Genomic DNA, 24,220 nt, shown 5'->3' with positions numbered 1-24,220 from the left:
ACATCATAACACTTCCATTATATGGACAAACATGATGTTGCAAAATTCTAGCAATTTTCAAGATTGGAAAATCTCCAACTGGGAATAAATGTTTATAAACCAGGAGTTTTCAGAATTGAACATTGGACCTTAAATCAAATCCATCATTTTCTGTGGTTGTTGGGAGAGTCTGAACCCCTTTGCTGCGGTGTTCCTCAAGGGTCAGTCTTAGGGCCCATCCTTTTGGCGCTCGACACGCTTCTCAGAGACTCCCTCAGCAAATTTCAAAGCAAATATAGTTGATGATTAATCCTTTCTAAAATAACTGGATTTCATGCCAGTAAAGTGGTACTGCACCTTGACTTATGAGTGCCCGTCGTATTTGGAGTGTTTGGTTCGATAGTATAAAAGTGAATCTCAGGACACTGTGTATGCTGCTTTTGCTGTTTGGTTGTTGTTCCTTTTATAATCTAAAATATAAAATCATCTTGAAGCTTATTCAGGTCGCCTAGAAACTATTCAAACCGTAATTTTAACTAACAGAGTTGTTGTTGCAACTTTTGGCTTGTGAGACTGACAAAATGGTGTCAGAAGCGGAACCTTTAGTCATAAGGCCTTACGTTGTTTACCCTTGGGACACTGTGAAGACTCAACCACGAACGGTTGCTTGATGGTTGAATAGACTGCTTGTGTAATATATGTCGTGTTTTTCTGACTATTCTCCGAATTATTCATTCTAACCTTGAAGATGGAAGACGGGGACGCTCAGCTCGCGTGACATTGTAAAGACAAATGACTTCCCGCCTCTCTTTCCGAGGGGCTGCATGACAGGAAAACATGACATGAGTTGTCATGTTTCATGTTGACAACAGTGCATGGGGTTATTTTTCCGCAAGGAACAAAAGAGTCCACCTACTGACAATAAAATACAGCTCACGTTGCGGCTGAGAAAGTTGTATAGACGACGACGTGATGATGAATGAATGTCATGCCAAGATGTGAACAGTAAACTGATGCCATTGTCCTCGGGTTTTCGACACATCCTCTTTTTCGTAGCTATCCGGTTCTGTGTGCTCCGTGCCAGTCCAAGCCTCTTCGCAGCTTCTGCTGTATTAACATCGCGAGAAAATGGCAACTTCACAGCAAAATGTCAGATTTCCTCTGTCTTTTCAGACATTTTTTTCCCCGCGGGTTGACTCATGATAGACGACTTGTCGACCAAATTTCATGTTGCTAAGGTAAAGCGGCTTTTCAAGCCCTTGCGGAACTGGCCAGATGACCCTCAAAGGCTGCTTTGAAGCAAAACGGCAGACTTCCTGTGTCTTTTCAGACATGTCTGTTCTCATCCAAACAAAATCCCTCCGCGGGGATCCAGGCAGCATGTTGAACATCTCCATTTATCTTTTTCACCGTTGGCAACGTCCACGCTGCCCAAACCCATGACTGCCACCTGCTCCCCACGCCCCCTGCAGACCGCCAGACAGGACGGCCTCTTTTTAAACACAGACCTGCTCGGCTCTGCACTCTGATTTAAAACAGCATTTATGTGAAAAGGAAGTCTCCGAAGTTTTCGGGGGGGTTGTGATGCAGGCACAAGGCTGTGACACGTGGAAGTCCGCTGGGTTGTAAATGAGCCGGAGGAGGGGGGCACTTTTCTCCTTCGCTGACATGAAAGTCATCGTTAAATCATGTTTACTGCCAAGCCCGACATCTCTGCACCTCGGCTGCCAAGTGTCATTGTCACACTGATGATGAGGAGTTGCATAGAAGGGATTTTTTTTTTTTTTTTTTTAATTGAAACGGTTTATTTATGGCTGCAAACGTCCTCAATCTGCTTATCAGTTTGATAACCACATGAATATTGTATTAAATGATCTTATTTTCATTTTGTTTTTAGTTGGTCTCTGCGGGCTAGATAACAATTTGTTTCTGTTGCTTGAATTTTTTGCTGTTGACGTGGCGCAGCCATCCAGAGAAGGGCTAACAAATTGCATATGAAATGATTACGTTTACGTGGCGTAGCTTGCCGCCTTCCTTACTGACTTTTTAATTCCGTCAACAGGACGTCTGTTGTATTGACCTCAACAGACAGTTGATCCCCCGCTTAGCTCTTCATAGATCAATCCTCAGCCTATTTAGCTAATTGTTGGCACTTGTGAACTGTGTGTAATTCATCCCAGAGGTGTGAGTGAGTGGGGTGCAGGGGAGGGAGGGGTGTTCAGATCTGGGGTGAGGCAATCTGTCAGTGAGTCGATTGTATCGGCGCGTGGAAGTCTGCATGTCTCAACGTGTGTTTATCACAACTCTGCAGCTAAGAGGAGGAGGAAGAGAATGAGGAGGCGGCTTATTAGTCCTGTTGATGGATGGGCCAGATGCTCTCACTGCGGTATTAGTATTATTATTACTTAGCTGGCATTGTCATATTGTTTTGTCCACACCAGCAGATTAAAAAACTGCAAATAGGGACGCTGTCACCAAGCAAAAAAGGGTATTGAAGAAAGAGTTGCAAATTTCCCCATTGTGGAACTGACAAATGTTATCTCATCTCAGAGGATGTTCACGGATTGTTAAAGTCGCAAAAATGCCATGTTGATTTGCAATTGTTCAGTGAAGTTAATGTTTGATGAAGCTAAATTTGGCTAGCTTGTATTAACACAGTCTGCAGCATGCAGGATTGTATTTTCTTATATACTATTGAGCCCATATCACCCAGTCCTTTTGGTCATATGTGGTCAAGGAGAGGTGTCAATTCTGATCAAAGTGGTGTTACAGTGGTCTTAAAAAGTCTGCAACGTGGCTTTTGCGAGCCCTGTGATACATCACAAGCGATTGCTTTGAAAACGCCCAAAGTTGAGAGCATGTGACCACTGGCACAGAATCATCTTGAGCAACATTCAAAACGTGCAATTCTAAGAAGTTGAGGGTTGGCGTGGACGCTGACAGTCAAATGCTTGTGCGGGTAAAATCGACAGCAAAGCAGACTGGCACAACGAGGCGAACAAAAGCGCAACATCTTTGCACCTGAGAGGTGTACGCCGCTGCATCCATTTTTTGCCGCACACACAAATGAGCCAGGCGGCTTGGACCAATTTGAGTCATTAATGGAAAACGCATTCAAGAAGCCTCGCCGGCTCCCGACTTACTCGGCACACTCTCCATTAAACGTAATTACATGTTAGCGGCGCATGCCGCACACTTGTTCTATTCATGTGCTGCTTTTCACACTTTGCAGTACCTGTTGTGCTGCCCGGGAGATGCTCGGGGGCAGGTTTCGCCTCGGATGACTCCTATTTTACTCATAAATCTCCGGAGCAAACAGTGGGTGTATAAAAATAATCTCAAGACAAAAACATTTGTGTCTGGATAGTGGGGAAGTGTCCGTGTCCATGTGAAGTTGTTCAGTCCTGAAAGGAAGATCCGCTTCCCCGCGGCTCTGAAACTGGAGCAGGAAGCGGCTAGACCGAAGGCAGTCATGCTGTACATGCTGCCTCTATTGAACTTGATGTGCAGCACTGAAGGCATAGGCACAGCGTGACTCCTATTACAGCGTGCGTCTCATATTGCAGCTGTCGGGCTTTGCACATCGGTCCCGTTGAATGATTCATTACATTTGTCCACATGGAGGCACATCGGCAGGCTAACAAGTGCATGTCAAAGCAACAGGTGGCGATGCAAGCCCTCGCCGCAAGCTCATTTGGACTGAACAACCGATTGATGAAAACGCAATATTTTTGCAATTTCGCATCACATATCTGTCCCGTACGTGTGATTCAAATTTGGTAGCAATGGGACAAAATCTATACGACTTGTTTTGACAAGGTGGAATTGACTTTAAAAAATAAAAAAAAGTCACTGCTTGAAAACAAAATGGCAAACTCTCTGTGTCAATTTCATGTTGCTGAAGGAAACTGGCTTTGCCTTCTTTTTTTGACTTTTCAAAACATGGCTTCTTGAGATTTCCTGTGGTTCTACTAATGGTACATACAAGCATGCCTAACAAATCTCATGCTGCTTATTCAAACTGACCGAAGTGGCTGATGTTTTTTTCCAAATTGTTTTGAGAATCCTAAACTAGTCGTTTGAGACCAAAATAACAGACTTGCTGTATCTTTTCAGGCATTCTTTCTTGAGACTTTTGGGTGGGTCTATTCGTGAAAGACATGCCTACCAAATTCCTTGTTGTTCCAAAAAAACTGTCACAGGGCCAACATATTTTGAACGACACTCATAATTCCGATTTGTTTTCGATCATTAGCACATCCTCTGAAGAATAGAAGTTTTTTTTAATATTCTGTCCTGATATGTTCAAGGTTTTTAGTCATTATAGTTTGCAAAGTTGTGACTCAGTGAGTTTTAATGTGCAATCATGAAATCATTTGGCTTTAAATTTGAAGAGCTTCTTCAGCCGAGGTCACTGCAGTCCACAATTTGAGCGAGAGGATGATGACGATGATGATGATGATGATGAAGAGCCAAATCAGGAGTATTCCTCTTGTTATGATGAAAGAATGAAAAGGTAGCGTAACGTTTATCCAGAGCGACAAGGGGGGAAACGCAGCAATACGGATAATTACGTTTCTACCTTTCTCCGCTAGTCGCATTCATTGTCGTAATTAATTTCATTATTTCCGGCGCTGGCTGTTGAGAGCAGATTAGTTCTGTCGGAGTCGTGGGGATAAACACGGCGTAATTGCTTATTGCTCTCAGAGGCGGCCGCAGATTATAGCCAAGCTAATGAATGAGAAAATATCCAATCACCTCCAGCACCGCCGGCCGCTTTGTTTGCTCGCCTTTTGTTCCGCTTCACGGGAAGTTCGACTTCTGACTGAAAAAGTCTTTAAAGTGACGCCCCGTTGATCCGGAAGGGGAACCCGGGAAAGATGGACAAAAGTCTTGGGACACCCATGGGATGCAATAGCGTGAAGAAAACGTGGAGCTGCGAATTCTAATGTTGGGCCATCCCCGCTCTGGTGTTTGATGGGCTTGCTCCTTGGACACTAAAGCCAGCACACAACCGGGAACGATATTTACACTGCATTTCTACTCGTGGCAACACTGTGACATTGTTGTGAGCACATATGCCTCACAGGACGCAATAACTACTACGACATTCTGTTCCCCTGACGTGTTACCAAGTGTACATTGAACAATGGTAGTCGATGTCTTCTCAATCTCCAACTTGCCAAAATGGTCCCACTGATGGGCCGATTCTGGACCACGGGATGTTTGTTTGACACCCCTGCTGGACATCCGAATAAAAACAAGCGTTATATAAAGCGGATGCCTCCGTCGTCTCGTGTACAAGCCAACTTGTTAGCAGCGTTAGAGAGTAAGCAGTGCAGTCTTGCGCCTGCCGAGGGGAGTCTGGCACATGAGCTTCATCCACTCTCAGATCCAATCCATGTTCTCACTTTCCCGCCGTCAAGCAGCGTCAACGTGGGCCGGCATGCAGCCAAGCAGAAATTCCCTCTGATGGAGCAGAGGGACTCGGCGGGGAACGCTAACACTAAAGCTAATGGGGTCAGACAGCTGTGTATTAGCCGCGCATCGTGTGCTCTGACGCACTGTGTGGTGTGCCTACCTGGACCTGCAGGCATGGAAGGGATCAGAAGTGGAGAGCTTCCCAAATACAAGCCGCAGGCTATCCGGGCCTTGACTTTGGAACTTTTTGCAAGCTAGGTAATGTAATACAGGGGGCGCTCGCCTCATGACACAATTCCCTTCCTATGATGTAATGTGAATTTGGAACATGAACCTGTACGCGAGTACAAACGTGTCACTAATGTATTAGTAAAAAGAAACGCAAGAGCCTCCCAAATCATCTCATCTGAATAAAGTGACCCGAACAACAGAAGACTTTGGAAAGATTTGGAAAAGATCCTTGGAAACGATCATCTGACAACTGCTCACATTTAAAGACAAGTTCTAGTTTTTAAATCACAAGACAACATTTTAAAATCTGACTTTCAAAATCTGAGAGACCGCACACGACCAGAAAAACAACCGTGGCTAGAACAGTTTGGAGACCACTCTGAACACACCGTACAAGGGAGAAATATTTGAGACGATAAATCTTGGGAGCCATTGTGAGAATCTGAGCATCCTTACGACTGCCGGGATGGGAGAATCGAGTCTAAAATCAGGATCATTATCCTGACGTGTGAACTAGGGTTTAGGTCGCGTATTGGCCGGAGTTTCAATAATATCAAACAAGTTTGATATTGTCGGAAGACCAAGACTAGGAAAAGACTTATCGAAAATAGCTGAGATGACCAGCGTACACTAAACGATTGAGATGGCAGGTACGCACACAAAAACCTCCTTCTGACTTTCAGTTTTGAGTCTGAGACTGTGAAATCGCAAGGTGCAAACCCATCGTAAGACATTTGGCTAGGAGCTAACATTGCTCTGCATGGTATCTAGGCTGTGTCTGTAATATGCCGCAATCCATTCAGTACTGGCAAGCCCTCATGGATCTTTCCGTCTTGAAAACACACCTGCTGACACCCTAAGATTAGATATCTGTCCTGACATGCTGCACCTCCCCCACCTGAAAAAAAGTCAGGGGGTGTCACTTCTGTGAGTGTTAAGGTGTCACATTATGCCGCTATGCCTTGGAGATATGAATCACGAGGGTAATTCTCCCCAAGGTAAGCCCCAGAAGTGTCACATCCGCACAGAGTTGCTGGGCTAGGAGAACGTTCGGACGGTCGATGGCGACTTTTGGCCTGATTTTCTTACGCTTCTGTCAAACATTTCCATGCGTCAGATGAGCGACTGGATCGCCGTGACTTTGATGCTCTCGTATGTGACTGAAGTGTCACATAAGTGACAAGAGGGGTCAATGGAGCTGGGCAGCATTGTCTTCAAAGAAAATTGCTTGAGTTTTTTTTCCCTCCGATTTTAAAACACAAACGACATTGCCATTATTAAAATTGAGTTGTTTTTGGCCCCCCTTTATGCGAATTGCTTTATTTCTGCTGATATCATTTCCTGATGCTTTTAAACCCTTTTTGCAGTCAATGTTTTTTAGGATGCATCAACTTCCACATATTTTTTTTGAATTACATTTAATGTGAAGCTAAATGCTCCCTCTTGGCAAAAGTAATAGTTCATTTCATTTTTTCAATCATCTTTCTTAAAAACATTCGCTATTAGGATCAGAAAAGTTGCTAACTCTATACCCAATGGCTAATTTGGCAACACTGACTAAAAAGGGTTCACAGACTTTTTGTTAGTGTAACGTGGGGATCCACATTAAACAGTTGAAGCTGCTCAAAGAATCTGTAAGAAATAAATAAATAAATAAATAAATAAAAATCACGCCAACTCGAATCGCCTAACCTTAGGATGTAGCCCAAAAGTAATTTCCTGTTGCTGTGGATCAGTCATCATGCGAGATTGAGGTCAAAAGACCTTCACGCTTCCTTCCTGCGACACAACAGCACGCCAGGGTCAGGATCCATTCAGACCGTGCAGCTCGTGTTTTTGTATAAATAAAGACTTTGTTGAGGTGGGATTCTTTTGGAGTGATCGATGTTCTCCTACACATGGATTGCTTACGCACCTGAAGTGTTTGAATGTGAAGGACGCCTTGAGGTCAATGTGGGACCTCAAGATCGTAACCCTTACATACTGGTCCATTTGACTTGTTTTGATATTTGTCAGCAATAAAAAAAAACGCGAAATGTCCCTTAAATGTGATGATTTTTCCTAAAGTGGCTCAAATGTCAGAGAAATCTAAATATTGAAATTATTATTGAAAAGATTGGTCGCTCATAATTTGATAGTGGCTATTTGTGGATTATGAGGATATTCTTGGCCCAGTTTAAATTTCCCTGGAACATATCACATGTGCTTGGAAAATGAACAATACGTAGACTCAAGCTTCAAAAGACCTCGAACGGCAGCGGTCTGCTCGGGTTTGTTTGAAGCTGGCAGGGTGGGGTGCAGACAGTCAGACAGTGTCACTGTTCAAACCCCATGCAACAATTTCCTCCTGTGATCACTGGCTCAGGACTAGTCCAAACACACAAAGCGACACAGGAGACATTCATCTGCTGTGCTTCAGGTTAGACACCACCGCCTGTGGATAGCCCCCCCCCCCCCCCATATCCAGCAGCTCAGCCCCCCGCCTGCATGCCAAACGTGTAACGAAGCGTGCGCGCCGGCTTCTAATTGTTATTCTATTGACTCTGCCGAGTGACTCGGGCCGACCTACTGATGCGTGCGCCTGCGACCGCGACGTGAACCAAAGATGTGAGTGAGTCCATTCAAGGATGGATGTTTCATTCCATTCCCTGGGGGGGAGGGCGAAAAGGACGAATGTAGAATGTAGTACAATAAACAGCCTGTTTATTTATTTACTTAATGGACGGTTGCTGTGGCATCTTCCAAATATTCTTCTACATGCTAGAATTGAGTGCCAGACGCAACCCCCGACTTTCATGCCTTCCTGATTGTGGCGGAGGCAAGTCTGACAACTAAATCGACTTTGAGCAGGCTTCAACATGCACCAAAACTCACCAACGTTGGCAAATATATGCATCTTAATGAAAATGTATGCATTTTAGCAGCCCAGAACACAATCACCCAAAATTCACTCAGCGGCGTACATGATGCATTGCCAAGTGTTTTTTGTCTACGCCTTATAATGTGGGCGGGGCGTGGCGTGTTACGCTTGTTTGTTTGGCTTCATTTCTGCGTATTAAAAAGCAGTCTTCACTGAAGATCTCTGCGTAATGTGCACTGCATGAGAGATAGTCTGGAAAAGACAATAATCCTTGAGACTTTGAATGACATCTTCATGGTGGAGGGGGGCCGTAATCCTGCACCCCCACCACAACCTCACTTGTGTTTGCTGTCAGAGTGAGTGAAGGCACTCATGTGTTGAGTTGCAAGTTAATAAATATTGAAGCCGCATCCATAATGGAGCCGCTCGCTGTTTTTGCCTTGCGTCAGTCACAACACGTAGCAAGGCAGCCACTTCAAAAGTCACTTTGCTCACTCAGATGTGCTGGTGCAAGCGAGGTCACCAAGAACAGAGGTGGCCGGGGGATGACGACGAGGGGAGTGGGGGGGGGGGCAAATAAGAAGGGTCCCCGGTCCCGCCGCTCCGAGGCACCACGTCTCCTCGGCTCATCAAAGCCAGGTCCCCATCGGAATACCGCATCAAACGACCCGGGGAGCCTTTTATCCCTAACGTTCGCCACTCTTATCCCCCCCCCCCCCCCCCCCCAATCTTAGCCGAGCATGGAAGTTTAACGTGGCAAAGTGAAATTCAATTCCCCGCCACGCACACACACGATGAAAAGGTCACATGGAGAAGGATCCTGAAAGAAACAGCTTGTCTGAGGCCGAGCCGCCCAGCAGGAAGTCACATGACGCCGCTTAATGTCACGGTTCACTCTCCCGACCTTGTGCCAAGTGCGATGGCTCACAATTAAAGCTTCCAGCCACCAATTACTGAAAAGGTTGCCGCTTTGGCCCACTGCTGTCCCTCACCACAACCGCAACCACAACAACAACAACAACAACAACAGGGCCGCCTTTCCACGTTTGAATTCCCATTCGCCCACCTCAACAGAGATGGCAAAAGTATTCACTCTGAAGTACAAAAACTTGGGTAAAAAAAAAAAAAATCTTGAAAAATACCGGTAAATGTGAGAGCATTGATTTAACTTTTACCGTTGATCAAAAAATTTTTGATTTATCTGTTTAATCCCTATTCCACAAACGCAATAATAAGCAGAATACCGTGATTAGGCTAGTGCTGACACATACAATATAGTCTTGCAAAATAATTTGGGGGGGTTATTTCCACTTTTATGCTCCCTGGTTCACCTTCCTCCCCGTTTTTCCCCAAGATCTGACTCCTGCAGTTGATTTTACCTCTCTCCATTTACGTCTTGTTTACATCATGTCTTCTTACTTACTGAAAAATTAACAAGCCCATTTGGACCAAATAAGTAGGAGAACGTTTTCAACTGGAGGGAGTATAAGTAAATAGTCATGACAAAAACAGGTCCCTAAAAACAATAATAATCTAACCAAGTACAGTCACAAAGTATTGGTACTTGATTACTTCCCACCACTGCAAATTAGACACGAGCTTTGTGGGTGGCCCCCGGAGACCCGGAGGAGCTCTATGTACATCTCCGTGACGTTTTTAACGTGGAGCAGCAGGGCCGAGAGCTGAGTTTCTTATCTAAGATGACACGCAGGCTTTAGTTCGTCTCCAGCGTAACCTTCTTTCACGCCGGCGCCGCTACAAGCCGAGCGCTACGTGGGCTCGCTAAGTGAGGACAGGTTGTTTGCTTCCGACCTGAAAACTTTCTATTATTTGGAGGTGGCCGCCAGACGCGCAAAATGAAGATTCAAATGTGCAACTTGAATGCTGGCGTTACGGGCACGAGTATTCCAACCTGTGACTCACGGCTAAAAGGATGTTTTCTCGGGCAGAGAGTCCAACAAATCACACGGTGTCTCTTTAAGAGGCACTGTTTCATTATTTAATTTTCCGTGTCCTTAATACTTACTTTGGCTTTTGTGCAAGAAAAAAAAAGAATGCTGCAGTGTCAGCCCAGCATAATACCTTGAATACATTAGCGCCTCGTACACACTTGCATATTTCAGCTAATATTTAAATGAAACATCGCATCACCTAAGGACAATGCGCGCTTGTTTGCAGTCAAGCTTCAGTGGCTCATCTTATTGCATATTCATGTTTTCGCACATTCCATGTGCATTCATTTAACTGCCGGTTCCTTCGTTAGTCAGCAGGACCGTTACCCTTGCCCCTGAAACAAAAACGCTACCGTCCGGTTGTTTTACGGCTGTCGCATGCTAACATGTAGAAGGACAAACCGGAGATAAGCGAATCACTAAGCAAATTTGATTCAAAATCACAAACATCTTACAGTTACTGCTGGGAAGAAGAAAAAAACACTGCCAGTCCTTCATTGAAGCGAAAGTTCATTCCACAGTTTGGGAGTAATGGGCTACAAGTGTCCATCACCTTTGGTTTTGAATTTCTCATGAGAAACAGGAAGTAAGCGGCAGTCAGTAGACCGCAGTGGCCAGACGGGACAAAGAGATCTACCAAGTATGGAGGAGCCTGATTAGTAAGGGCTCTGAAAGTGACGGCTTAAATTTAGGACCAGATCCTAAGTGGAACAGGGAGCCCATGCAAGGATGGCAAAACAGGAGTGATGCGGCTGAACTTTTGAGACAAAGCCGACAAGCGGCGTTTTTAATGAATTGAATTAACTGGAGACAGTCCAATGAAGTTTTGTTCAGGGGTGACAACCAAGAGAAGTGCAATCATCAAAACGTGATCAGACAAAAGCGTGAATGATCCTTTCATCCTCTTATCAGGGTAAAAAAAAATAATCTGCATGCAAGTGATATGAGATACCTTCAACTTTGCTGAGGAAGAATTCCGAATGGGCTCTAAGATTGACCTTTGAGGAACACCACAGGAAATGGAACAGACTATGCCAGCCACTAACCACAGAAAATGATGTATTTGCGTTAAAGACAAGAAGCATTCCCAGTCAAAGTGCCCGTCCGTCAGTCTAATGTAAACACTCTTTTTAAGACGAAAACTAAGAACCCCCCCCAAAAAAAACTCAGTCGCTATTTTGCACTAACATGCTGCAGCGTCCCAGGGCGTCGCTCTTGTCATCTCGCACCTTTTTATTCATCAAATGCGCCAACCAAAGCGCGCTCTGCTCGCTAAGCGTCCCCCGTGAGCTCATTAGCCTAGCATGGTAGCGAGGGCTTGCCTCACTTCACTCCTTGAAAAAGATGAAGTTGTCTGCTTTTGTGCTGTACTTTTAACTCTTTTGAACAAAGCAAGCTTCGCACATTCCCTTTTTCCCAAAGTTTGCACAGTCCAGTTTATGCAGACTTCAGGGCCTCGGCTGCTTAAAAGAGGCATATTAGGCAGGAGGGGTCTTAATAATTTTGGAGTTCCCAGATTTCTTAACATGCACCACACCAGTATAATTTTTGTTGAGTGAATTTTAATGAGGAGAAATACAGTGGCACCCCATAAATGTGCACAGTCATGACATGATTGATTACAATTAAAAAGAATTCAACCGTTTTTGCCACACTCCATCAGTTGAATGGCCGTTTTGCATCTCTGTCAGTTTAAGACAGACTAGAGCTCTATTGCGCATTGAGATGTCACAACTCCTCTTAGTTCATCGGTACAGCACTATTTTAGTCATTCTTCACAAAGGGCAAATACATGACTGTGAGTACTGTTATATTGGCTGTCAACAACGCCGTTTGTGTTCATTCTGTTGCTCAAAGACTTCGAGCACCTCAGCATAGACTTTAGCTTTACGTTAGCACGCCGCAAAGCTAGGCTACGTGGTTGTTTTGATGAGTTGGTCGCTATTTGCCAAAGCGCTGCTGCCTTTCCACAATAGGTCCCCTTTACGCATATCGAGCATAAAATGAGCTTTCATGAGGGACCCGAGGAGGCGGCGGATTTCCGGTGAGCTGACCCGACATGCGGCGGCCTTGAAGGAAGCTTTAAGGGGAGGCGGGCAGGGCGCCGCGCGTGAAAGCACCGTGTCCCTTCAACATCTCGCAAACCAAAGTCCACAAGCTTGCGCCACGCCACTGTATCCAATCTATTTCTACGGCAGATCTGCGCCTTTGTGCGGCGGGCCCTCAGGGACTTGTTTTCCAGATACACCCTCCCACACCTCCCCCCCCCCCTTTCCCCAAGTTCCCCCTCCACCAAAAACAGACTTTCAAAGCAGCTCCATAAGCCTTTTAGCTTCAATTTGTTCTGCCAATTATTATCCCGGCTCGGCCACTGTGATGGAAGCCGCTGCTGGGGGGTGGGGTGGGGGGGCCCATTCTGCCTTTTCTCCCGCGAGAGGGGGGCCTGCTCAGACACCCGCTGACAGATTGACTCGGGTACTGAGCATGGACAAAGAGGGAGGGAGGAAGAGGTTGAGGGGGCTGACGGGGGTGTTGAAGAATGACCCCCCAGAGCAGAAAAAGACATGGAGAAGAACCAGGGAGAAGCGCATTCAAGTTGGCTTCTTCCACCATCTGCCCGTTCACAAAAAACGTGTCAGGAGCTAATTTACTTGAGTGTGATTTTACTGGATTTTTCAAAAGTTGTTGGATGGGGACCTTGCAAATGACTCCAATCAAATTGAATTTTTTTCAACTGAAACGTGGCTCGGGAGATAAATCAAATAAATGGGATATCGTTCAGTTATTTTCAACTAAATAGGTCGCAATCCTTTAATGTGAATACATTCAAAGCAAGTTCATGTCATTTTTCAATGAATTAAAAAAAAAATGGGTCAGGAGCTTTCAAATGAACACAATTCAGGTGAAGAATGACCATCCACACCAGATTTAAAGGTATGCAGAACCAGAAAGAAAAAAATAGTCAAGTCAAGTTTTCCCCATGTGGTCTTCAGTGTGTTTTCGTGAGGGCAGGGGGGCTCCGTAGGAAGTGGAATTTTCCATCACTTTAGTAAATCCAATATTTAAACACTTGCGAGTGTGTAATGAAAAGCAAGAACGCGCGCACACAGCCGCCTGCTCCTCTCTAATATATTCTCATTTGGCTTCCAACATGCTCCATCGCCTCGCCGATATGATTCTCCCGAGAAGGAATGCGGCGTCGCCCGCTCTCTGGCGGCGCCGTTCATTCCGCGATTGCCTCAGCGAGACCCCTCGCCATCTCCCCAAACGCGGATCACATCTCCGTGACCGTGCCCCAATCTTGCCCGCGCCCGCCGCCGACGCCGGCTCATTTTTCAGCATTTTTCGAGCAATTTGGGAAACTAATTGCTGCTCCTCTGACCGCTCATGGATGCAATAACGTGGGAAGCTTCATCTTTTATGGTCATGAATTCCTCAGCAGGCTTCATTAAATCCAGCCGCACGGCGAGAGACGCAAGCCCAACACCGGCGAACAATTCAGTGGCACGGCTTTTGCGAGCGGTTGAGCTGGCGTTCCCCATGTCCAATTGTCGGGGATTGGCATCGCAACAGCACGGCCGCGGCTACAGGTCGCAGGTCAGGGATGCTCACACGTCATCGTCTTAATCCCGCAAAGCCGGGCGGCAAACTCGTTTACGTTGCCTTTGTAGCAGAGGACCCAACAGCCGTGGGGACAGGCAAACAAACATTCTGAAGTGGAACTCGAGGCAGAGGGCTGAGGGCATTCAAGGGCTAGTGTCGTAGCGTCTTGCGTGGATGACTGGCAAACAATCTGACAGCGAGTGTGAGTCATCAAACGAAGCCTTTAGGCTCGCCTGACCGTCAGAGGTGCTTGGCTTTTGGCTGACTCTGACTCGCCAGTCGTTCACTTCAGACATTGAAAGTCATCTCCAACCAATACTCACGATTTTCACGATGGGAAAAGTCATCAAATTTCAGCCTGAAAGATTAGCAAATGTCAAAAGGTCAAATTTGACCCGTACAGCATGTAAGAATAACAAAGTATTTGTACTTTCACAGTCTTCCCCCCACTGCTCACATCCTCATTTCTCTCCTGGCCTGATTCCAACAACCCCAAACACCCCCCCCCCCCTCCCCCCAATCTGTATCGTACCATAAATTACCATCCACCGCCCCTCCCTCCTCCTCCTCAGTCCACTTCTCCCTCCGAGCTCTCCGGATGGCTGCGTTAGCAAGGGAGGGGGCCGTCCCGCTGATTGCACCGGGCAGGACAATTGGCGCTCGGCTCCGATTGGCTCCCCCAAAATTAGCCACGCCAGCTTCCATGCGGCGCAAGAGAGCGAGAAGACGGAGGAGGCGGCCAGTCCAACAAAGTTGCCAAAAGGAGCGAGCCAGCGAGCGAGGAGTGAAGGTGACTTTGCCTGGGCAGGAGATAAGATAGCGATACGAGACGCGGGACGCGCAGGAGTTGTAGAGTAAGAAGGTAAGATGAGAACGTTTGCTCTGTGATGTCGCACGTGAAAAAAAAAAAAAAAAGACACCAGAGACTCTTCTGCCTTCTTCGAGTAACTCCTCTTAGCGCTTGCTTTTCGACAATAGCAAGTTTGCATTTCCATGAGTGTGCAGGGTGGGAAGTAAAGAGGTACAAATGCGCCGGTGCTGGACGTCATTCAATTTCCAGAGAGACTGGCAGAGTCACAGAAAGGAATGGACAGCTTACGCGATTTTCTGTGCGCGCTACAACGTTGTGACATCATCGCAGCGAGGCAGCGGGCAACGTGTTTGACAAATACACGAAGAAGAAGAAACAGGACGCGCGGCAAGTCGAACATGAGGCCTGACGAAGTGAATTTTAAATTTGTTTGAAGAAGGAGGTGGCAACGGAAAACGTTGGGAGTTCTCTGATGATCTGATGAGTTGCGATGCCAAGCACGTTCCAAAGTCGCGTTGGCATTCAGACTCTCAAAGCTCAACCCGAGCCAAGGTTCGACTTTCTTCTGACGACTTGTTTTTGTGGAACACTCAGACCCGAGGTTGAGCTTTTTTTTTTTTTTTTTTTTTTTTTTTTTTTTCCTGCGACATTTGCAAATCAACCGACGGCAGCCGTTGACTCTCGGTGATGTCGCCTGACTTAATTGGAACGGATGTGCGGCTTCGTTTGCCTGACGCCGATTGCAAACTCTCCCGCTTGATGTTTATGCCCGATGACATCATCCCCCGCCCGGGACCGCCGCCAGTTTGTGTGATTTAATTTCCTCGTAAATGACAAGACTCCTTTTACGGCGTTCTGTTGAGCGCTAAATGAACCCGCAGGGCTTTGAGCGAGATGTCGCACGCCTCCGGGCTTTCCGAGCCCTTTCAAATACAATGTCAGCAAAAGTATTGGGACACACTCACACTACAACAGCTGGGAAGGCATGATGACATCACACATGCTCCCGGATGACGATTCTAAAGTTCTTCTCTAAACATCTGTGAGAAAATGCATGTCAAGGTGGAAAGAGAGAGTTCCTCGTTAGGTTGAGGTGTCACTCCGGCTTGTTGTTAATTCTTTACATTGGCATTCGCTTCAAAGCAGTTTGGCTGGAATTCGGCGTGTAAAATGGATTGTGCTTAACAAATTGGCCGTGACCCTCCAAGCAGCCGGAGGGGGACGGCGGCCTTTTTCACGGGTCCTCCCACTTTGAAAGGCCCTTTTCCACGGCCTGGGGGGTTTCTTTTTGCATCGGAGGTGAGCGTATAGCGCGGACACGACCACTGTGAAATTAACACTTGATTGCGTTTCGCAAATTGCACCCTTGTGCCACACGCTAAGATGACTTCAGTGATGTCATCCAATTTCATGGCCAATCACACCAAGGCCCAACATCACAATTCATACTCCTTCTCTGTCATGTTGCTTACAACCACTTTTTTTTTAACAAATTCATAAATAAATACAGATTCATTATATCATTTTAGATGGCTAGCTTTTTTATTGATATTTTAACGGTATAGAAAATTTAAGTTTTTTTTAACCCAAATCATCATGATTTGTTTTTGCAAATGAAGGCGGAAAAAAAAAATCCCCAAATTGTGCCATGTTTATCCAGATTTGCAACTAAACAAGCTTAAGGAGTCTGAAATGAAGGAAAATATAAATACAAAGAATACCGGTACCAAAATTGTTCCATGTTTTCAAGGGACAAAAAAAAAAAAATGTACCCAAATTTGAACCAAAACTGATCTGTGTCTTCTTGTGTAGGGATTTGAAATGAAACATGTTTGAAAATAATAATAAATAAATAATCATGCTCGCTATGTTTGTCAACGGGAAAGCAAACTTAGATCTGCGCTTTTATAGAGATCTGTACCAAAACTGAACTCTTCCTGCTTTGCATTTGAAACGTTTACAATTCTGCAATACGCAAAAGGCTCCTCCGTGGTGCAGGTGTGACAAAATGTACCTGTGCTTGACTGATGAATGTTTGACTTTCCGCAAAGTGTGTAAAACTGAGATTGCGGAGGCGTGACGGCTTTGTACCGCCACATATTGATGAAGTGCTAGCTTGCCTAGATACGGTAGAGCGCTAGCATTATGTGCTGATGACGAAGTGTGTTGTTGCTGGCGCATTGAATGGAGCAGCAGGTGGAACGGGGCTGAGGCTGCGCTCCATCATTGCCTCCCGGCAGATGCTCACGCTCTCCCGGCATCGCCCGCTGCTTTATTTGCCCTTTCGCGACGTCAAACAAAACCGACGTTTTTTGTTTTTTTTTCCCCTTTGGGTTTCAAGAGCTGACGTCGCGTGCGTATCGGAATGCAGTGGGAAAAGTTAAGCTCCTTCATATGATGCCCCCCCCCCCCCCCGCCGAACCCCCCACCCCCCACGCCTCCTCATCTTCGGCCAGCTGCTCGTTCTTAAACAAGCGGCCGGCAAGTTTAAGGCAGCGTGCGTGGCCTCCGAAAGCTGCAAAACGGCTGTGACCTCACAGGGGGCGGAGTGGGAGCAAATTTGGCGTCATTGTGCTGAGCGGCGAGGTGAAATGTCAGCCGTCCCGCCCGCCGCACGCACACAAAGCGGTCACGCCCACCCCCCCCCTAAGGATCGGGACAATGATGGAGCGAGCTGGCAGACTGAGAGAGTCTGCAGACCGTGGCGCAAAAAGCGCCGGTCGGCTCTCACAAAAGCATCATGGAGTCCCGCAGTCTATCGGCCTCACAAAAGCGGCACGAAGGCCCGGCTTTCTCGGCTCCTCCCACCTCGCCGCCTTTTTACCGCAGGCGTTGCATGACGACCAGCGCGAGCCGCAAAGCACAAGTGGCAAGTCAGACTCAAGGCCTGACGTGACGAAAATGGCAAAGAATGTGCGGGATTGACATTCCAGATTTGAATCGATTACCGAGAATGTGAGCATTATTGACTGAAAAAATGTCCAGTGCTTGCCATTTTAACAACTCCAATCATTGTTTGCAGACAAATTTGCATCAGAAGAGAAGAGGGCGAGACTGGTGGATTTGGTAATGGAGGCCCGGCTGGGATCGTGGTTGTATGTGACGCTCGGCGTGATGAGCCTCCTGCCCCAGGGCCTGCTGGGTAATCCCACAGACTCCACACCGAGGGTCCGGAGGGTTAAACGAGGTTGGGTGTGGAACCAGTTTTTCGTCCTGGAGGAGTACACCGGGCTGGACCCGCTTTATATCGGAAAGGTTGGTCAACACACACACACACACACACGCGCGCACCCTCATAGCATTTTGCTACGCATTCATTAGAAGGTAATTAAAGACATTCTTAGGATCAGCAACAGCATTCATGGTTAGGATTAGGAGTTCTAGATTAAGGATTTAGGTTTGGGTTTAGTTAGGTAGTGGTTACAACAGGAAGAGGGATTCGGGTTAGGAGTCAAATTTACCGGGTTAGTTCCAGGCAGTGGAACTGGATGTCGGTTCTGCTTAGGGGGCAAAGGGTTAGGAGAGGAAAATGGTTATGGTTAGCTCGCAGAACTGGGAGAGGGTTAGGGTGACGGGTTTTGCGGTTTATGGTTGAGGTTTGACTCAGGTTAGTGGCTTTGATTTGAACTGATTGTAAATGTCCAAAGCCATGCACGAGGTGCTTCGGAATTCAACTTGTTCACCTATCTTTGTGTCTGACATGACTAAAACATTAGCTAGTTATTAAATTGCATGGCATTACGTGCAAAGTCACCGACGTGTTAGTCGTCCAATCACAAACTCGGTAGAAAAGTGCAGCAGCAGTGTCAGACCCAGACAAGTTTCCTAAAACTCTGTCGCCTTGATCCTAAAAAAAGCCTGCGTGGAGAGTTCACGTCGAGTCAGTGGACTGCGGCGGTCTTGAGGTATTAAGCGATCATCCCGTGAAAGCCCCCTCTTAAGACTGATGCAAACCCACCTAATGAGCGTAGGCGGGATACCGGGGGAAGTCCCGTGCCACCATCGCTTGGCCGGCTAACGAGTCCTGAGGGAAAGGCAACTTGGGAATCCGAGAGAAGAAAAAGTGCTCCGTCTCCGTTTGTGGATGAGCTTCAACCGGCCATCGGGAAAGCCGCTCTCGATCGGCTTCAACTTTGACCGGTCGCATGTTTCTTCTCCTGTTTTAAACACTCGCGTAGGTTGACGATCTGGCCTCAAAACAAATTCTCAAGTTGTCTTCCACAAAAATCCGATTTTCTGCTATCAATTCTTTTTCTTTTTCTATTTTTAAGGGGTGCATTTAGCGGTACTTTTTGATGACGGCAAAGCCCTTGACAAAGCCCTGAGTGATTTCCCATCAACATGTTGCCATTTGCACTCTCGAACCACAAAAGATTTCTGATTGCGGCGCGCGGTCGTCCCTGGCAACAAAAGGGTGGTGATTCGCTTCTGATTCTGCGGTGATTAGAAGTAGCCGCACCAACACCGGTTCACCGCCGGTCTAATCTTAAGAGAGGTCAACATGTGCTTTTGTGCTTGCTTTCCAAATGTCAAAATTAGCATTGATTGCGCTGCTTGTTCCCCCGCGCATTGTTTTTAATTAATAGAATTTGGCCCCTGCAGGATCAATAAAGGATTATCCCAATTGAAATGCAATCATGAGTTGAGCCAGTTGGCCCTGTGAAATATTCTCATTATGTTATTATTATTATAAGAACAGACCTCGCGTCACCTGATCTTCACTTCCATGTGTTTAAGATGAAGTCTTAAGATTGAGCACATCGTTTTTTTCTTGAGCTTGTTTAGTTATCTGGGAGGGAGTCGGAGCAGAGCAAGTGCTCCTCCACATTGAGAGGAGCCAGACGATTTCATTTTTCTTCGAACCAGGAAAGCTATTAGAGAACAGTTTTGCAGGTAGGTTGAATTTCTGGGGAAACTTCAGGTTTTCAAGGGTAATTCCAAAGAGGACCTTTGATTTTTGGGGAGCTGTTGAGCCAGGTGCTTTAGGCCTTAATGGCTTACCAGGTTGTGGATTAGGAGTTCGGGTTACGGCCCCCGCAGGCGTTCCTACAAACGTGCAGTCTGGATCCCAAAGTGAAAAGCCTCAGTAGAGAGACAAGGTGCTTATTTTTCCGAATAAGCGGCGAGATGAAGACTGAGGAGCCGTTGCTGTTCTGCTGCAGCTCCACTCGGACATGGACAAAGGCGACGGCTCCATCAAGTACATCCTGACGGGCGAAGGCGCCGGCACCACCTTCACCATTGACGACAGCACGGGTGACATTCACGCCATCCAGAGGCTGGACCGCGAGGTCAAGGCCCAGTACGCGCTGCGAGCGCAGGCCCGCAACCGCCTCAGCGACAGGCCGCTGGAACCCGAGTCCGAGTTCATCGTCAAGATCCAAGACATCAACGACAACGAGCCCAAGTTCCTGGACGGACCCTACCGAGCGTCAGTGCCGGAAATGTCAAAAATAGGTACAGTACCTTCATCGGTTTAATCAGCTGGTAAACTATAGGCCATCTTTTTGCACGTACAACATTCTTTAAAACCCGAAAATGGCTTGAAACCCCCGTTTGAAACCCTAACCTTTACTTGAAACCCTAAACCTGGCTTCGACTACAAACTCTTACTCTAAAGCAGGCTTTGAAACCCTTATTCGAAACACTAAGCCCTCTTTAAGCCTGAACCTAGGCTTGAAAACCTCCTTGAAGATGTATAGTTAATTGTAAATTCTGCCATCCAATGGACGCACATTTAACTGTTCTGCCTGTCAATGGACATTGCTGATATTGATAGATGAATAAATTGTTGCATTGTCCAAGTTCACCTCATGGGGCTGAAAATGTTGAACAGAGGGGAAGAGCTTCATTTAGTCAGGCCATAGCCTTGTCTAATAGAAGAAAGAAAATGCTTTGCCGCCATCTGCATAAAATTAAAAGCCTTTGTGGGGCGGATTTTCACTGTGTTGAATTTGAGAATGGATCCGTTTCATCCCTTCCAGGAACGTCAGTGATTCAGCTGAGCGCCACGGACGCCGACGACCCGACGTATGGCAACAGCGCCCGGGTGGTCTACAGTATCCTGGAGGGTCAGCCTTACTTCTCGGTGGACGCCAAGACGGGTATGAGAGGCCCGTTCCTTGCAGCACATGTTGAAATGTCGCCCTTCCTCCGAAACCTGACAAAGACTCAGGACCGGAGCGACTTGAGTCACGATGGGGTCTCACAGAAATATGCCCGCATCGTTGCGTTTTCTTTGGGGGGGGGGGCTTTTCCTGATTGGGCGTAACCTTGCATGCGTCTCCTCAGGCGTGGTGAGGGTCTCGCTGGCTGACATGGATCGTGAGACCAGGGAGAACTACACAGTGGTCATTCAGGCCAAGGACATGGGCGGCCAGCTGGGCGGCCTCGCCGGAACCGCCCGCGTGGACATCTCGCTCAGCGACATCAACGACAACCCGCCCGTCTTTGATCAAAGTGAGACAACAAGCCACTCCCATTGTCAGTCAATTATCTGTCCGAACACTAAGGTTTCAAACTAGGGTTTTAAGCAAGATTTCCAGATGTGATTGGGGTTTTAAACAAGGATGAATTTTCCAAGTTTTGAACATGGGGTAAGGTTTCAAATGAGGGTTTTCAACCAGGGTGAGAGTCGCAAAGGACGGTTTGAAGACAGGGTCAGAATTTCAAACAAAGTTTAGGGTTTCAAAGTAGGGTATTGAGCCTGGGTTAGTATACTAAAAAAGAACCAAGATTTACACAAAAACAAATTTGTAGAGGAAAGGTTTCAACAAATACAGCATCAGAGCAAAACAAAAAAAAAAAAGTTTCTTCCACTTTTCTTCTTTTAAGACCAATTCCTTAAAAGGGAGCATTCTTTTTCTATTTTGTTTGGTTTTGATTTCACCCCATACAGTCTGTTGATGTTCCTTAGTCGTTTTCCTGTGTGGAGGTTTGGCTCCCTCTAGCGGTGGTTTGTATAATGACCGGAGCGTCCTGTGCACAGGGTTGTACCAGATGAGCGTCCCCGAGTCGGCCTCGGTGGACTCGGAGGTGGGCCGCATCTGGGCCAAGGACCCCGACGTGGGCGTCAACGCCGACATGACGTACAGCGTCATCGACGGCGACGGCAGGGACACCTTCGGCATCGTCACCGACCCCGGCAACAGATACGCCATCATCACCGTCAAGAAGGTAGCGCTCCGCTTTCCAGTTAGGTTGCCCAGACATTGTGTTTTAATCGAGGTTTACATTTCCAATTAGGGCACAGGTAGGGTTCAAATTAGGGTTTCAAGTCCGGGTTAGGGTTTTGAGTTAACGGAGGGGTTTCAAGGCTCGGGTTAGGGATTCAAGTCTGTGTTCGGGTTTCAAAAGAAGGTTTGAACTGTTGTGATGCGTTTGTGTGGCAGCCGCTGGACTTCGAGGCCAAGCGCAGTTACACGCTGAAGGTCGAGGGCGCCAACACTCAGGAGGCCGCCGCCTCCTCCTCCCGCCATGACGTGACGGCCTTGCGCGACGTCTCCATCGTGCACGTGAGCGTGGACGACGTGGACGAGCCGCCCGTGTTCGACGCGCCCGCCTACCTGGTGGACGTGTCCGAGGACGCCGACGTGGGCACGCTGGTCAGGACGGTGGCCGCCAGGGACCCGGACGGCGACAACCACACTGTGAGGTGAGACGCCACGCCGCGCCGCGGAATGCGTCTTACGCGTGCTGCACACGCATCAACCGCGCAGGTGTTCCTAATCGTGTGGCCCATGAGGGCGACGTGTCAGGTGATCGGTCAGGTGCAATGCTGCTTAGTTGCCAAAAGAGGTCGCCATTACATCACGTCGGCTCTTTCTCTTTTTTTTCTTCTCCTTTTCCCCTATTATGCTTCTCTTGCCGCTCCCGCCCTCCATTTTTCTTCACCTTCTCTTCCCTCTCCTCCACCATCTATTCCTTGCCCTTCTCCTCCTCTTCCCCTATTTCCACCTCCTCGCTCTCTTCCTTATGCTCCTTTGTCACCACTTCCTCCTTGGCCTTTTTCTCCTCCTCCCCATCCCCTTCCACTTCAATATCCTCCGGCTCCTCTTCTTTTCCACCTCATCCTGCTCTTCATCCTCCCCTTCTTCTTATCCACTCCACCCCCCCCCCCTCCTCATTTTCCTCCCCCTGCATCTCCTTCTCCTCAGGTACTCCTTGGACCGTTCCAGTGACCCGGACAAGTTCTTTTACGTGGACATCACATCTGGCGCTCTGATGACGTTGCGTCCGCTGGACCGCGAGCAGCTGCGCTGGCACAACATCAGCGTGCTGGCCATGGAGATGAGTACGTGCAGTGGGCGCCACTTTTGCCTTTTAGCCAAAATGCAACGTCATAATAAAGTGGGGTTGCCAGAAACAAAGATTAGGGTTCGAAATTAGGATTGAAAGCCGAGGGTTAGCGTATTAATAGGTTTGCTGACGTGTCAAACGTCGCAGTATAGCGCCAACTACTGCCGGGAAGGACTTACTCGTTTTTTTGCCGTAAGTCTCGGCGGCTGGTATCGGCAGACTCCTGACTCAAATATGCCCATACCTGAAATGTCTAAATGAGTGATTTTTAACCACGCGGCCGCATCGCTCGCGGGCCAAATGTGGGCCTGGAGTGTCCTTTAAGATCTCTTTTACTTTACTTACGTTCTGGCAGACATGTCAATTAAAAAAATATTTTGAACAGTTCAGTGTTAATGACTTGTGAAGAGTTGAAAATAATCAATATTTAGCTGTTGTTTTTCCCCCCCCCCAACTATTTTTATCAATAATGTATTAACAACTCAGGAAAGTTCAAGCACGAGCAGCCTTTGATTTGTGCACTTTTGGTAGTTGTTTTTCATTTCATTTCATTGCATGTTTATTTGTATAGGGACAGATGCCACAACATAGTTGAATGAAAAACAATTTCTAATGCACAGCATCACAGCATTTGTGGCTAATGCAAATTTCCAATGCCCATCCCTAGAAGGGCTTTTATGCAAACAATCAGAGAAAGAAAAGGAAAAAAACACAAACAATTTTTACGACATATCCGCATTAGTAAATACACTATTTAAAACAGTGGAACACAAATGCGAGACGCCGCCAACCCAATCCCTCCCCCCTCCCACATCCACATTTTGGTCTTCAGTAAAGAGTTTGAAATAAAAACTGCTAATTTAACTTTTCAAGAATCCACATATTCATACCTGCGGGAGGCCCAGTTGCCCCAGAGTAGTTGAGTCTGCTGCTGTGGAGGCTCCAGTCGCTTGACTCTGTCAGTTGAAAAATACAAGGTCAAATAGTATTGTGGTATTTGTTCATGTTGCGTTTAGATGATGCTATACTTACTGAACGTTATTTGTACGACGTGCAATACAAAAA

At 46.9% G+C, this 24,220-nt stretch overlaps 2 protein-coding genes across 7 annotated transcripts in view; one reads left to right on the top strand and one right to left on the bottom strand.

Moving 5' to 3' along the window:
• LOC147127112 (cadherin-20-like) overlaps nucleotides 1-24,220 on the top strand; it is a 39,027-nt gene that overhangs the window by 10,018 nt on the left and 4,789 nt on the right. For 2 of the 4 annotated variants that reach the window (XM_086021097.1, XM_086021099.1), the window contains exons 2-8: nucleotides 17,880-18,112; nucleotides 20,020-20,314; nucleotides 20,842-20,961; nucleotides 21,149-21,316; nucleotides 21,846-22,033; nucleotides 22,249-22,511; nucleotides 23,014-23,150. In XM_086021097.1, coding sequence (XP_085877223.1) covers nucleotides 17,927-18,112; nucleotides 20,020-20,314; nucleotides 20,842-20,961; nucleotides 21,149-21,316; nucleotides 21,846-22,033; nucleotides 22,249-22,511; nucleotides 23,014-23,150 — 1,357 coding nt within the window. In that variant the 5' untranslated portion in view covers nucleotides 17,880-17,926. Of the gene's footprint in view, nucleotides 1-14,808; nucleotides 14,909-17,879; nucleotides 18,113-20,019; nucleotides 20,315-20,841; nucleotides 20,962-21,148; nucleotides 21,317-21,845; nucleotides 22,034-22,248; nucleotides 22,512-23,013; nucleotides 23,151-24,220 lie in introns of those variants that run through there. The other 2 variants (XM_086021098.1, XM_086021100.1) reach the window with 2 other exon arrangements.
• Nucleotides 1-24,220, bottom strand: part of LOC147127113 (uncharacterized) — a 53,379-nt gene that overhangs the window by 28,115 nt on the left and 1,044 nt on the right. For all 3 annotated transcript variants that reach the window (XM_086021101.1, XM_086021103.1, XM_086021102.1), the window contains one exon: nucleotides 24,046-24,111. In XM_086021101.1, the coding sequence (XP_085877227.1) occupies nucleotides 24,046-24,111 (66 nt within the window). The remainder of the gene's footprint in view (nucleotides 1-24,045; nucleotides 24,112-24,220) is intronic.

Source organism: Filicampus tigris, chromosome 21 (genome assembly GCF_054856515.1).
Source record: "Filicampus tigris isolate MCC_2025a chromosome 21, RoL_Ftig_1.0, whole genome shotgun sequence".
In the NCBI taxonomy this organism is placed as follows: domain Eukaryota; kingdom Metazoa; phylum Chordata; class Actinopteri; order Syngnathiformes; family Syngnathidae; genus Filicampus; species Filicampus tigris.
This window is presented reverse-complemented; position numbering and strand designations above follow the sequence as displayed.